Here is a 15,496-nt window from a genome sequence, read left to right as displayed (position 1 = left end):
ATATTTTAATTATATGTAGAAATACATTGAAAAATAGTTCGCGTAAAATATATTAATTGATGTGGTGTTATAAATCTTCACATTCTTTCTCTCGCTGGTTTGTATTCGGCTTTGCAAAAGGGAGAGATTTCCAGGAGGGATGAGAGGATGGTCTCCCCTCCCAGCTCATCGGTGGACGAGCCTGGATTCGGACTTTCCCATTGGGAGTGCAGGGGGAAACAGGATCCGTGGATGGATGAAGGAGGCGTCATCTTGCGGCAGATCCCATGCATTATATAGCAGCATGGTTCACTGCCAGTTTAATTCCAGATTTGTTCCACTGCATGCGGTTGAAAGGTAGGATTTCTGGCGGAGTGTGAAGGATTAAAGTTTACCCCCCCCACCCCCCGCTGTCCGCCTCGGGTCAGAGGTCGAACGGCACGTGGTCCCCGGTGGGTCACGTGGGGCGGAAGCAGTCGGAGCGACCGGGAGATGCGCCGCTTCCAGAGGCCGCCCGAGTTCGAGGCCTGTCCGCAGGCGGCGCCCCGGGGGATCGGCGACCCCTCCTCGGAGCTGTGGCTCATCAAAGCGCCCGCCGACTTCGAGCCTCGTAGGTCAGTGAGGACCGTCCCCTCCCCGGTCCCTCCGAGACTCCGGCCCCCTCCTCCCCTCCCCGGTCCCTCCGAGACTCCGGCCCCCTCCTCCCCTCCCCGGTCCCTCCGAGACTCCGGCCCCCTCCTCCCCTCCCCGGTCCCTCCGAGACTCCGGCCCCCTCCTCCCCTCCCCGGTCCCTCCGAGACTCCGGCCCCCTCCTCCCCTCCCCGGTCCCTCCGAGACTCCGGCCCCCTCCTCCCCTCCCCGGTCCCTCCGAGACTCCGGCCCCCTCCTCCCCTCCCCGGTCCCTCCGAGACTCCGGCCCCCTCCTCCCCTCCCCGGTCCCTCCGAGACTCCGGCCCCCTCCTCCCCTCCCCGGTCCCTCCGAGACTCCGGCCCCCTCCTCCCCTCCCCGGTCCCTCCGAGACTCCGGCCCCCTCCTCCCCTCCCCGGTCCCTCCGAGACTCCGGCCCCCTCCTCCCCTCCCCGGTCCCTCCGAGACTCCGGCCCCCTCCTCCCCTCCCCGGTCCCTCCGAGACTCCGGCCCCCTCCTCCCCTCCCCGGTCCCTCCGAGACTCCGGCCCCCTCCTCCCCTCCCCGGTCCCTCCGAGACTCCGGCCCCCTCCTCCCCTCCCCGGTCCCTCCGAGACTCCGGCCCCCTCCTCCCCTCCCCGGTCCCTCCGAGACTCCGGCCCCCTCCTCCCCTCCCCGGTCCCTCCGAGACTCCGGCCCCCTCCTCCCCTCCCCGGTCCCTCCGAGACTCCGGCCCCCTCCTCCCCTCCCCGGTCCCTCAAGTGGACAGACAGACTTTTTCCCTGGGGTTGAAATGGTATTGCAAGCTGACAGAATTTTAAGGTGATCTGGGGGGGGGGGGGATGTTAAGAGGTACTTTTTCACACAGGGTAGTAAGTACTTGCAACACCCTTCTGGGGTGGATAAAAATGGAGCATTATGTGAGGGCAGGTGTTAGATTGATCTTGGAGTAGGTTACAGGGTCAGCACAGCATTGCGGGCCGGAGTCACTTTACCGAGACTGCTGTGGAGTCCGAGGATTTTGAGGCTTGATCTTGCTGCCAGGCAGCCTGGAGTTTTAAAAAATGTAATAAAAACTTTGAGTTGAAAGCATGTGTATTTTCAAACGTTAGGCTTGTTTGGACACAGCAGAGTAGGTACAATCTGGTAGAGTCACAGCACCAGCAACCAGCTTTAGTCCCGACCACGGCTGCTGTCTGTGTGGAGTTTACAGGATCTCTGTGTGTGGGCATGGGCTTCCCCTGAATGTTCTGGTTCCTTCCCACATCCGAAAGATTTGCAGTGTGTTGGTGGGGAATTGATGGCAGTGGGCAAAGGTTCCCCCACCACCCCAGAAAAGGGATTCTGTGAAGCAGGCGTTCCCGACATCTTTTGTACTATGAACCGATATCCACAGGATCCATGGACCCAGGTTGGGGCCTGCTGTGAAGATTACGGTGCTCAGTACAGAGCTGTTTCTGTATGGATTGTGGGACTGAGAGTCCCAGCACTCTGCAAAAGTCTAGGCACAGAGATATAACTAGGGTGCCTAAGACTTTTACACTGCACTGTAGTAATTTTATGTATTGCACTGTGCTGCTGCAACAGAAAAAGATTTCATGACAGATGTGAGTGATGATAAACCTGAATCTGATCTGGGTCTCTATTGCGGAGTGAGAGTGGGAAGAGGGGAGGGAGCAGGAAGCACCAGCGAGACATTGTTTGGAATTAAGTGATCTTGCCTGGTGTCAGGGCTGGGTGTGTCTGCACCTGTACCAAACACCCCCCTGGACCTTGGCAGTCCTCCACTGCCACCTGTCCCACACCCCTCCCACGGCGCTCCTCCCTCGCCATTCCCAACATCGTTCGCTCCAGTCAGATTTACAAACTCGCTCCACGTTGACAAATACAGAACTGTGCAAAAGTCTTAGGCACCCGAGCAATAGACTCTTGCATAGCACTGCAGCTACAAGGAGAGCCAGTGAGTGTTGAATCTGTGTATATTTAAGGCAGAGATACAAAAGTTAATGATTGGGTGTGAGGGTGGTTATGGGTAGAAAGCTGGAGAATTGACATTTTTAGTTAGGCAGTGATCTGACAATAGAAAAATTTCAAAGGGCTGAATGGCCTGTATCTGCTGGTCTGTCTAACTAAAGAAAAGTTTGTTGTCGTCTTCCATTTCAGTTTCTCTGGGAAGAAGGTCCCGTTGGTTGGTTTTCAATCGCTCAGGTCGAAAATATGCGAGGACAAAGTTTACAACGTGTTTGCCACGACAGGCGGTGCGGGTAACATCTGCCTGATCCTCCCCTCGGAAGCAGGGGGCAAGATGGAGAGCTGCTCAGAGTTTGCCGGATGCCTCACCATCGACGAGAACTGGGAGGGGGCGGGCGTCGGATCTGAGCCGAGCTCCATCCCCACCAGCCCCACTCCCAGCATCCCGCCGGGCTTGAAGCTACGGTTCCAACCCTTCGGGGTGGGCCCGCCGGGGTGGTCGCCCAGGCAACGGCAGCCGGCGCCAAAGCGCAGGAAGAAAAGGGCAAGGGAGGAGCCTGAGAGCGGCGGGCTCGAAACCAGCTCCCAAGCCACGGACTCGGAAACTCTGGGTGACTCCGGGAAAAAGAAGAAGAGAAGGAAGCAGCAGGAGGTGGTGCCGGAAGTGGAAACGGATTGCAAGCCGAGAAAGCGGAAGAGGAACCGAGATGAGAGCCTCCCGGTTGTGCCCAATGAATCAGAACACAAACACAAGAAGAAGAAGAAGAAGAAGGATAAAAGTTAAATTGTCGACTTGACGCCCTGCCGGGGACGGGGCATCCCGTGACAGTTGGGTTGCGGAGGCACCAGTCTGGGGACGCTCTCCACCCAGCCCCTGGAAGTGGCGGGTTTCACTCCTGTATCAGGCGGTGGGTGGCACCTGTGTCACTTGCTGGAGGAGCACACCCTCTGATTCAGTGTTAAATGCCCATGTGAGTGTCCATGGCTGGGCCGCTGCAGGAAACGTTCGCCCTCTACTCCAGGGTGACTCTCACCAGCTATGTCAAGGGATTCCAGCACCTCTGAGTGGACACTTTCTCAAACCAAGGGTCATGTGCCAAGGTATAGAACAAGTAGAAAGGGTTCAATGGCCTCCCGCTGGTCCTTGTTTCCCCAGATTGAAGGTGGCATGTCAGAGGAGTCTCTCCATTGAGAGCATCGCTTGGAAGTTATCACCCTTGGCCAATATCCATCTGAGCCTGCGGTTACTGAAGAACATTGGCTTTAAAGCCTCCCTCCTTGCTCTTGGTCCTACATACAGAACTGTGCAAGACAGGCGTGTGTATTCACAGCTAGGGTGCCTAAGACTTTTGCACAATACCGTAGCAATTTTGTTTATTGCACTGTACTGCTGCCACAAAAAAGTAAATTCCATAACGTATGTGAGTGATGATAAACCTGATTCTGATCTGGGTCTCTGTTGTAGACTGAGAGTGGGAAGGGGGCAGGGAGAGGGGAATCGTGGTTGGGAAAAGGGGAAGGGAGAGGGGAGTGTGTGGGAAGCACCAGAGAGACATTCTGTAATGATCAATAAACCAATAGTTTGGAATCAAATAAGCTTGCCTGGTGTCTCAGGACTGGGTGTGTCTGCACCTGGGCCACCCCCTGCCCCCAGCACTCCTCCTCTGCCACACCCCTCCCACATCACTCCACCCTCACCATTCCCAACATCCTTTGCTCCTGCCAGATTTACAAACTTGATCTCTGCTCCATGTTGACAAATACAGTTCTGTGCAGAAGATTTAGGGCACTCTGCCTCAGACTCTTGCACACGATAGTAGAACAAGATTTGGAGAGCCACAGTGTTTAGCTTTACAGTACCAACAACCCAGGTTCAATTCCCGCTGCTGCCTGTGACGTGTTTCCAGATGGTAGGTTGTAAATTGTCCAGTGATTGGGTTGGGGGTTAAACCAGGGGTTGCTGGCAGCACGATTCAAAGGGCCAGAAAGGCCTGTTCCCGGCTGTACCTCGATAAATAAAACGTCCTGTTCATTTGACCAGCAACAAATGAAAGAAATCTCTTGGCATCACTCCTTTCCCCAAACTGTTCAGATCTTTACTCCTGTTTAATGTTTGCAGGTGATGAGCTCACAGCGGTTCTGTTTTCCCTTCCCGGCCGGCTCAGATCACATTCCATTACACTGAACAGCATTTTCTCAGCTGTCTTCCTACTGTCGAACCTGCGATAGATGTGCCACCCGGCTCGTCATTTAACCTGCGGTGGCACAGGAACTTTTAACTAGCCCTGCCGTGAGGCCCCAGGCAGGTCAATGGGATTAATGATTTCAGCATGGGCCTGTTTCTCTACGACTCTCTCACTGCAAACGTGTGGAGGGAGCTTCGTGCTGCATCAGGGCCCGCTCTGGGGCATTCCTGCTGAGGCCTCCATTTTGACAGCTTTAAAATAATGTTAGTAGAAACATACTGTAATGTTATCCACAGTGGCCAGAATTCCCTGGGAAGGCCTTGGGGAAACCTGTCAACACCTGCTCTCCTCGTCCAGAGAAAGCCAGCCACAACTAAAAAAGATCAGAAGCTTACGACATTTCCTACAGTGGGACAGTCTGGGCTCAGAGAGCACAGCTACAGAATAGGGCATCCCTTTCGAAGAGGGATGAGGCATTTCTTAAGCCAGAGGGTCGTGAATCTGTGGAATTAATTGCTATGGGGTGGAGGGGGGGCCTTCAGAGGATATTTAGAGTGGAGGTTGACAGGTTCTTGATTAGTCAGGGCATCAAAGGTTAAGGGGAGACGGCAGGAGAATGGCTTTAGGAGGGAAAATGAATCGGCCATGACGGAATGGATGGCCTGACCCTGTGCCTCGTGGTCTTGAGTTCACTCACTGCTGGGGACTCACCCGTTTTGTCCAAATCAATGAGTGGGCTGATAAAATCAATTCAAATTTAATTACCCTTCAAACATGCATGGACATACACGGTGCAAAACGTACACAACACACTCGAAATAGCGAGCAAAATATAAACTCGCGCGAAAAAAACACATCATATGGGCCGATACCCTGAGTGTCACTTCCCAACACTCCAGCCTGTTGTTCCACCAATCCAACACTGGATGGCAGCACTGACAGGAGGAGGATAAATGCTAAACAGAAATAAAGGCAAGTGTTTTTTGTCACTGACAAACAGTACTGTGCAAAAGTTGTAGGCACGTAATAATTTAGCCAGAGAATGGAGAATCTGTGACATTCATTGCCACAGGCAGCTGTGGAGGCCAAGACATTCACGATATTTAAAGCAGAGGCTGATAGACTCTTGATTAGTCAGGGCATGACGGGATGAAGGCAGATATTGGGGCCGAGAGGGAAAATAGATCAGTTATGTTGAAATGGCAGAGCAGACTCGATGGGCCTAATTCTGCTCCTATATTTATATATATTATAAAAGAGAGATACAGAAAGAATGCACGTGCTAAGGTGCCTAAGACTTTTGCACAGTACTGTGACACAAAAAAAAATTCATAACGTGAGTGATGATAAACCTGATTCTGATCTGGGCCTCTATTGTGGACTGAGAGTGGGAAGGGGGCAGGGAGAGGGGAATCATGGTTGGGAAAAGGGGAAGGGAGAGGGGAGGGAGTGGGAAGCACCAGAGAGACAGTGCATAAATGATCATAAACCAACTGTTCGGCATCAAATGACCTTGCCTGGTGTCTCAGGGATGAGTGTGTCTGCACCTGTGCCACCCTCCACCCCACCCTGGCACTCCTCGTCTGCCCCCCCCCCCAGTCCCACAGCGCTCCTGAGGCATTCCACCCTCACCACTCCCAACACCCTTCGCTCCCGCCAGATCTACAAACTCACTCTCCGCTCCACATTGACAAGTACAATACTGTGCAAGGAACCAGTGGGATTTGAAACCCAGGACTATTTGCCTCAAAGTCCGGTGTGGATGCCACTACACCACTCTGTAGTGCATCTAAATGGAGTTACCCGTCATCTTAAAATGCTGCCCTGGTCCTGAGATGGGGCAAAATACTCCAAACTCTGTAAGAACTACTGCAGCAAACGTTTAAAACCCTAAGTTATAGGAACAGAATTAGGCCATTCAGCCCATCAAATCTGCTCCACCAGTCCATCATGGCTGATTTATTTTCCCTCACAACTCCATTCTGCCTTCTCCCTGTAAACTTTTGACATTTGGAACAGAGGTATATAGAAACAGAATTAGGCCATTCAGCCCATCAAATCTGGTCCGCTGATCCATCATCTCCCTCAACCCCATTCTCCCTGTAACCTTTGACACCCTTACTAATTAAGCACCTATCAACCTCCTGTTGTAATATACCCAATAACTTGATCTCCACAGCTGTCTGTGGCAACTCCTCACAGTTCTAAAGGGAAGGCATTCTCAGATTTAAAGGTGGACCCCAAGTGCTTACCTTGCATCCTACAAATAGTTAACAGGCGAACAGCATAGAGTTGGAAGGCCACCAGGGAAGCCAGAGGTCAGTCTGTGATAAGAAGCCAGTGCCAGTCGGATGGAGTCTACAAGTCACCGGAGTGCCAGAAGGCTAGTGATTGATTACTAGATGGGGAAACAGGCTTGATGTGCTGATTGGTGTGTTCTGTGTGCTTGCTGAATTGACACCTTGTGGCTGCCCCTCGGTTGTGTTGACTTAACACAAATGATGCGTCCCTCAGTATGTTTCAATGTGAGCGATGAGTCAGAATCTGATTAACATCTGGGGAGAGATCACCGAAGCTGACGATACACTTAGCACCCGTGGAGGTGGTCGGGAGTTCTGGGAGAAAGTACCTACAAGGGATCAGTGTGGACATAGTGGAGGATTTCAAATACCTGGGGATACGAATTGACAAACTGGACTCGTCAAAGAACACTGAGGCCGTCTACAAGATGGGTCAAAGCTATCTCTATTTCCTGAGGAGACTGAGGTTCTTTAACATGTGCCGGACGATGCTGAGGATGTTCTGAGTCTGTGGTGGCCAGTGCTATCATGTTTGCTGTTGTGTGCTGGGGCAGCAGGCTGAGGATAGCAGACACCAACAGAATCAACAAACTCATTCGTAAGGCCAGTGATGTTGTGGGGGTGGAACTGGACTCTCTGACAGTGGTGTCTGAAAAGAGGATGCTGTCCAAGTTGCATGCCATCTTGGACAATGTCTCCCATCCACTCCATAATGTACTGGTTAGGCACAGGAGTACATTCAGCCAGAGACTCATTCCACCGAGATGTAACACTGAGCGTCATAGGAAGTCATTCCTACCTGTGGCCATCAAACTTTACAACTCCTCCCTCGGAGTGTCAGACACCCTGAGCCAATAGGCTGGTCCTGAACTAATTTCCACTTGGCATTATTTACTTATTATTATTTAATTCTTATTGGTTTTATATTACTATATTTCTACACTATTCTTGGTTGGTGCAATTGTAACGAAACCCAGTTTCCCTCGGGATCAATAAAGTATGTCTGTGTAAGGTGGGGTTCTAATCAATCGGATACAAACACTTGTGAGGATCGGGAGTGATGGAAACAGGTTACTGAACATCTCCGGGGGTGTGGGCCCTGGTGATTTTTCCACCCCCAGGTTCCTTTCGGAGTGAAAACATGTGGCTTCTCAATCGCTCGTTTGAAATTCAAACAAAGGAAACGAGAAATCAAGACAAAGACTGCAAACTTTACGGAGACTGGCACTTTTATACTTGAGATAATGCAAATTCCTGAGAACAAGGACCAATTAAAAGACATACAGTTGTGTCACGTGCTAGCACTTATGAGAACCGTTATGTGGCTGCTGTGCGCTTTTCTGTCAGTAGGTGGGGACAAACAACACATACTGTATTGTGAAAATAAACAGGTTATAAAAAGTTAGCGAACTGCAATTGCTTAAAAAAAATAATTAATTCAACTAATATATTATTGATGCATATAAAGCAACTAATTGCAACAGGGGTAATGGGTCACTGCGTGCCAGAGGGAGAAGGAAGCTTCACTATCCACTGAGATGAACACCACATAACTGCAATTGTGTTAATCTTTACTCTGCATTAGTCAAGTCGTCACTTTTATTGTCATTTCGACCATAACTGCTATGTATGGTACATAGTAATTAGTGATCTGCAGATGGAAAGTTAATAAAAAGACAAAGGGTATATTGGTCAATATTTTAATCAGATAAACTCAAAGACACTCCAATTAATAATTTATTTACAAAGCTTGGTTTATCAACAAACTTTTTAATTAGAGAAAAAAACTTTTCATCAGTGCAATGTAGAACTGCTCTTTGTTTTGAACCATCAGCCCATAAGATCAAGTAACAACAATTAAATAGTACTGGGGGAGTCCTGACCTGCCCCAGCTCGGGCAAGGGTTCCCTAACATGTTAGCACCCAGGGGTGCACTCCCAGCCCCCTTGCTTCCCTCTTGCACACACCCTCTGATCCCCTTCTACCCCCACCTGCACCGAGGGACAATTTACGGCAATCACTCAGCTCACCAGTTCTTCGATGGGATGTGGGAGGAATCTGGGCACAGGGAGAAGGTCGGAAGGTCTGATGGAACGGACTGAATCCGGTTCTCCGGGGGCCACGGGCCAGCATCACGACCAGCTGCCCTGCCGTGCCATCTGTGACTGCTTGCCACTACCCTCCTAACGAACCAGAAACAAAGTCTAGCATCTAATTGACCCAGAGGAGCTGGCAGGGAGACCTGGTTTGACCACTAGCTTTTAATTCATCCTTCAGAGGGAGTCCTCACAAGGCCTCCTGTCACCCCAATATTGGAAGGGAGCAGAAGAGATGCTGCCTGGTTTAGAGGGTGTGTGCTATCGTGGGAGGCTGGATGAACTTGGGTTGTTTTCCCTGGAGCGGCAGAGGCTGAATGGAGATCGGATAGAGGTTTACACGATTATGAGAGCCATAGAGTGGAGAGAGAGTATCTGTTTCCCAGAGGCCAGAGGCCATGCAATGGGGGGGAGGTTCAAGGGGGATGTGAGGGGTAAGTTTTTTACTCAGAGTGGTGGATGCCTGGTATAGTGGTAGAGGCAAATACATTAGAGGCTTTTAAGAGATTTTTGGATAGTAGGAGGGATTAGTGTTTGGGTGTTTCTTATTTGCTTTTCAGCACAACAGTGTGGGCCAAATGGCCTGTGCTGTACTCTTCAAAGTTCTGTGTCCAAAGGCAATTATAACACTTAACACTGGCAGTGCTGAGATTCATCAATGTTCACCAGGAAAGTGTACCGACCCAGGTGTGTTCCCTCAGCGCTGACTCAAGGGAGATGTGTGCTCGCTGGCCCAATGTGGGCAGTCTCATCTCCAGGGAGGTGTGATCTGACTGGCAATGATGGGCAAGAAGCAATGGGGCCAACGTGAACCTAGAGACATCAATGTAACGACAACCAGATCACGTCCTCGTTAGTAACCAGTCAAGGAATGGACACTAACCAGACATCTAGGGAGGACTCCTCCCTCCTTCAAACAGGGGGCCGTGGCATTTATATCCACCCAGGCTGGCAGGTCGAGCTTAGGGTTAAGGAATTCTGTTTTAAAAACACGGCACTTCCAAATCATGTACCACTCACGGACAATAAAGCTCTTGATAATCCTGCTCCCTCAAGGAACCAGAACAGAAGCTTTTCCTGAATATTGCCTTTTCCTCTGAACAGTTTCAGTTCTACATTTCACACAGTAACATAATAACTCTTCCAGTGAAGCCAGCCAGTTTAAACGGAGCACGGGAAAGGGGTCCCGCTAAGCTTGCAGATTTTCTCAACAAGCTGAAACATACAGCTACCATCAGCAAACCCGGCCATGTTCCAGGCTGACCCCACACTCTGCCTCAGTCCAGACTCCGGCTGGAAACACTGCACTCACTCTCCGGACTAAGACTGAGCTAGACACCGAAAGCATTTCCCAATAATCAGGAGTCTCCAGTTAGCACAAGACACCACACACACGCAACTGCTGGAGGGCTTCGTGGAGCCAAGCAGCGTCTGAGGAGGCAAAAGAACAGTCAACGTTTCGGGTTCAAGAATGAATCAGGACTTTGGACAAGGCAAAGGTTGTGGTGCCTCGTCACTGAGTTGAGAGATTTGCATGCCTCAATGACCCAGGGAGCTATGTTGGCCGGAGTCAGGGCTTTACGCTTTGGCTCTTGGTAGGGTCACCCATGACAAACAAGAGTGCCCGGCTAAGAGTGTCCACTGGTCCTCCAGGTTTGGGGGATTCAGCTCAGGGCCGACAACCCCGACTGGTAAAACAAAATCGTTACGGAAACAGCAATGAAAAATCCTAGATCTATCGCTTCTCGGCCTTCTGGCTAAGATCAAGTGTAGTATAAAAAAAAAGAATCCTAGATCTGAGTGCCAAAGTCCTCATGGGCCCTCACTGCAGTCCCTAAATGCCAGTGGCATGAGGGGCAGCAAATTCATAAAGGGTTTAATAATCTCAAAATCCAAAACTGGGTTACTCCCACCACGTCAGATGGTGATGAATTTGAAATGTGGCATTTGGAAGCCTGATGTTATCCACAAAAACCACAGTGGACTGACTGTCCCAAAGACCCTCGTAGTTGGCTAATATCCATCCCCACCTGGTCTACCCAGACACGCAGCAGACTGTCCTGCTCTGAACGGCCTAGCAAGTTATACCGTTGTAATTAACCACCGGAACAGGCAGCTCACAGCCACCTTCGAAGCCCAGGTACCTTGACTTGAATCTTAAAAAGGCCACTGCCCCTTTGCCTTTCTGAATGTCAGTCAGCCACCTACTCAACCTACTAAGTTCTTGACTCAGCACGTCACTGTCCCATTTCCTTCCACGGATGCTGCTCAACCGGCAAAGCCCCTGAAGTCCAGATGAAGGGCCTTGACCCAAACGTTGCGGGTCCATTTCTCTCCGAGGATGCTGCCCGACCCACTGAATCTTTCTGGAAGTTTCGCCTGCGCTCCAGGTGTCATAGTCCCTTGTGGGGCCCCTACCCAAAGTGTCCTTGGCAAACCCACTTTGGCATCAATTCGTGCTCTTGGAACCAAACCTGCCCGCCCTTCCGTGTAGCTTCCTGGACCAGCAGCTGTTGGCGTGGGCAACCATGTCCTTCTTGAGCCGGAACTTCTGGCCGCAGACGCCGCACGAGTACAGGTGGCTCTCCAGGTGCTGCTGCAGGTCACCCTTGCTGCCCACGATCTCGAAGCAGACCTGGCAGACGGCCTGGCCCGGCGAGAGGTGCGAGGCCAGGTGCCGCAGGTGCGCGTGTTTGCGCCGGCTGCGGTACCCACATACGGTGCAGGCAAAGCGGGCTCCCCCCACCCCACCCTCCGCACGGCCGGCCAGCTGCATCCGCAGCTCCCAGGGGAAGGCCCGCGTGTAGGCCGGGCAGGTCAGCCGCTCGCTCAGGCCGTGAGCCGCCGCCAGCTCCCCGGGGCCCGGCACCAGCTTGGCCGCCAGCTGCGGCCTCTCGGCCTCCTGCGCCAGGGTGGAAGGAGCAGGAGCTGCTGCCTCGCCTTCCTTGCTCCTCTTCTTGAGCCGCTTCTTCTTACAGCCCCGACTCCAGCTCCGCTCCTCGGCCAGGCAGCACCCCTCGCAGGCCTGGCAGGACCAGGCCTTGCCCCTGCGCCGGGCCGCTTGACAGGGGCTGCGACTGAGCCCCAGGGGCAAGAGAGAGGCCTCGCTTGGCCCGCCGCCCCCTGCTTCTTCCTCACTTGGTTCTGACCGGCCTGAGCCCTCGCCATCACCCTCCAGGCTGCTCTCAGTGCTGCTGAAGGAGTCATCGGTGGCATTCTCCAGGACCAAGTCATCATCACCAGGGAAGCGCACCTCACCTTCCTCCAGTTCATAGTCCTCACCCTCGGGGGCCCAGGGCCTGCAGCCTCCCTGCTCAGCCTCCGCGTGCCCTCCCTCACGGGGCCTGCCATCCAGGCTGGACCTCTCGCCCTCCTCCTCCTCCCGCTTGATAACGGGCTCGTGCTTAAACGGGCCGCTGCAGCAGCTGCTGAGATGGTCCTGCAGCCTCTGGGCCCGCTCGAAGGCCAGGCCGCAGAGCGGGCAGAAGAAAGGGCACTCGGCCTGCAGCCGCGGGGGTTCCCTGTCAGCGTGCGGCTCTTCCTCCTCCACAGATCCCAGGCTGACCTGTGGGTCTTCGGGGTTTTCGTCCTTGACCGCCACCGAGATCTGGGAGCAGGTGGTTGTCCCCAGACTCACGCTGGCTGTCCCCAGACTCACGCTGGCAGGCCCCAGGCTCTCACTGGTAGGCCCCAGACTCTGGCTGACAGGCCCCAGGCTCTTGCTGGCTGTCCCCAGACTCACGTTGGTAGGTCCCAGGCTCTCGTTGGTAGGCCCCAGGCTCTCGCTGGCCGCCCGCTCCGGGTATAGCTGCACACCAAAGACCAGCGGCTTGGCCGAGGCCAGGAGCGAGGCCTCCTCGGCATTCCGATCCCCCGGCGGCAGGAAACGGCCGGCGTTGTAGAGCTTCAGGAACCTGAGGGAGGCGTGGAAGCGCTCGGGGTCAGCCGGCGGCGACTCCAGGCGGCCGGTGTACATCAGCTGCAGGATCAGGTCGAAGTGGTCGGGGCTGACGGCCTGCGGGCTGAGGGCCACCAGCGATGACTCCGCCGGCTGGTTGACGAAGAGCTTGTGGAAGTACGAGCTGCAGGCGGCCAGCACCACCCGGTGAGCCCGGAACCGCACGTCGCCCACCGCGATGGAGCAGTCGCACAGGAAGCCGTATTCGAGTTGTGAGCAGAGCTGCTGGAGAACGTGCTCGCTGTGGCTGCTCATCCCCTGCAACGGAGCAGAGGACCGGAGTTAGTGAGGGGGTGGGTGGTCTGCTCCCGGCCGGAGGAAAGGGCCGGTCACTCCTCCCAACCCTTCAACCCCTCCTACTCCCTCAACCTCAAACACTCCTCCCACACTACCACCACCCCAATACTCCAACTCCCACCCCTCAAGCCCTCCCCTACTCCAGCCACCCCTCACCCTATTCCTCCCTCCACAACTCTCACCCCTCAAACCCTCCTCTACTCCAGCCACCCCTCACCCTATTCCTCCCTCTCATCACCCCACTCCCCTCTCACTCTGGTTTCATCCCACGACTCCTTCCCTCCTAGTGTCACCCTACACCCCCCCCCCCCAGACCACCTCCCCACTCATCACCAGGTTGTGTGCCCACTGCAGGCGGGAGCTTGCCATGGTCAAAGTGGCTACCAAAAGCTCCATCGCAGACACAGACGGTCGCATCTCACCTCACCCATGACAATGGCCCCCATTCCTCCGTGAAGTGGCATGTCGTATGACATCATCATTATGTGATGCGGGTGATCATAAGTCTTCCCGTGACCGTGATTGTTCTTGGCAAACTTTCCCACAGGTCTGCCCCTGCCTTCTTCTGGGCTGTGCCCACTCTAATCCTCGTGAACTATTTCCTGGAGCAACCACTACGTCTGAAAATGGGACCTCGGCAGAAATTGAAGGTGAGAAGGGGTATTTTCTAGGGGAATATGAGAGGTAAGTTCTTTACTCATAGAGAGTGGTGGATGCCTGATATGGTGGTACAGGCAAATACAACAGAGGCTTTTAAGAGACGTTGGGCTAGGAACAGGGATGTAAAGAATCTGGAGGGATATAGACATGGCGTAGGTAGGTAGGAGGGATTAGTGTTTGGGGGTTTTTCCATGGTTTTTTAACTGGTCCAGCACAACGCTGTGGGCCAAATAGCCTACTCCTATGTACTATGTGGTGACTCTGATTCTGATCCCAGTAATAGGTTAGAATTAACCCTTAACGCAACTCTACAGATCTAGACAGGCCCTTCAAAGTGTCAAAGGTTACTGGTAGGAGGATGGGTTTGAGGGGGGAAATAAGAGACAGAAAGATTTGTGATTTATTTAGAAATAACAGTGCAGAACAGGCCCTTCCAATGAAATGCGCCATCCAACAACCCAATATTTAAACCCAGCCCAGTCACAGGGCAATTCACAATGGCCAATTAACCTCCAGCCAGTATGTCTTTAGACTGTGGGAGGAAACCGGAGCACCCGGAGCAAACGTACGCTGTCACGGAGAGAACGTACAGGCACTTACAGAGGAAGCTGGAATTGAACTGCCAAACTCCAAAATGCCCTTCACCTAAACCACAACGCCGCTAATAGTGAGCAGAGTTCTGTTTATCGAGATACAGGCCCTTCTGGCACGACGAGCCACATGGCTCAGCAACCCACCAATTTAATCCTAGCCTACCCATGGCACAATTTACAACGACCATTTAACCGAGCATGGGTACGTCTTTGGACTGTGGGAGGAAACCCATGTGGTTACCGGGAGAGCACACAAACTCCCAACTGAGGATGCTGGAATTGAACTTCCAAACTCCAATGCCCCTTGCACTAACCACTATACTGGCACTCAGCTTTATCGGTGTACCTGCATATCCCAACATTCCTGGGCCCCTGGGGTCTTCAACAGGATCCCAACATCCCCGGGCCCCTGGGGTCTTCAACAGGATCCCAACATCCCCGGGCCCCTGGGGTCTTCAACAGGATCCCAACATCCCCGGGCCCCTACTGTCTTCAACAGGATCCCAACATCCCCAGGCCCCTGGGGTCTTCAACAGGATCCCAACATCCCCAGGCCCCTGGGGTCTTCAACAGGATCCCAACATCCCCGGGCCCCTGGGGTCTTCAACAGGATCCCAACATCCCCAGGGCCCTGGTGACTTCAACAGGATCCCAACATCCCCAGGCCCCTGGGGTCTTCAAAAGGTTCCTAACTCACCCATATTTACGACATTAACGAACAGTTAGGGCCGCACGGTGGCATAGCAGTAAGTATAACAATCTGCAGGGCCAACCGTTAGGCTTTATTTCTGCTGGAGGATCTCAGCCAGTCCGGCAGCATTTGTGGGAC

The 15,496-nt window shown here is 53.2% G+C and overlaps 2 protein-coding genes and 1 pseudogene across 2 annotated transcripts; 2 read left to right on the top strand and 1 right to left on the bottom strand.

Annotated features, from left to right (window-relative positions):
- The first annotated feature begins 418 nt into the window (after positions 1-418).
- Positions 419-4,106, top strand: polr1g (RNA polymerase I subunit G). The gene is made up of 2 exons (XM_059950984.1): positions 419-593; positions 2,770-4,106. The coding sequence occupies exons 1-2, from the start codon at positions 472-474 to the stop codon at positions 3,359-3,361; spliced, it is 714 nt and encodes a 237-aa protein (XP_059806967.1). The 5' UTR covers positions 419-471; the 3' UTR covers positions 3,362-4,106.
- A 2,118-nt stretch (positions 4,107-6,224) lies between these two features.
- LOC132381508 (zinc finger and BTB domain-containing protein 25-like) lies at positions 6,225-15,158 on the bottom strand. The gene is made up of 2 exons (XM_059950957.1): positions 13,837-15,158; positions 6,225-13,375 (listed from the first exon to the last, which is right to left on the bottom strand). The coding sequence occupies exons 1-2, from the start codon at positions 13,894-13,896 to the stop codon at positions 11,609-11,611; spliced, it is 1,827 nt and encodes a 608-aa protein (XP_059806940.1). The 5' UTR covers positions 13,897-15,158; the 3' UTR covers positions 6,225-11,608.
- On the top strand, positions 10,897-11,029 carry LOC132381877 (U2 spliceosomal RNA; annotated as a pseudogene).
- Positions 15,159-15,496: the final 338 nt, after the last annotated feature.

This window comes from Hypanus sabinus, chromosome 26, assembly GCF_030144855.1.
Source record: "Hypanus sabinus isolate sHypSab1 chromosome 26, sHypSab1.hap1, whole genome shotgun sequence".
Classification (NCBI taxonomy): domain Eukaryota; kingdom Metazoa; phylum Chordata; class Chondrichthyes; order Myliobatiformes; family Dasyatidae; genus Hypanus; species Hypanus sabinus.
This window is presented reverse-complemented; position numbering and strand designations above follow the sequence as displayed.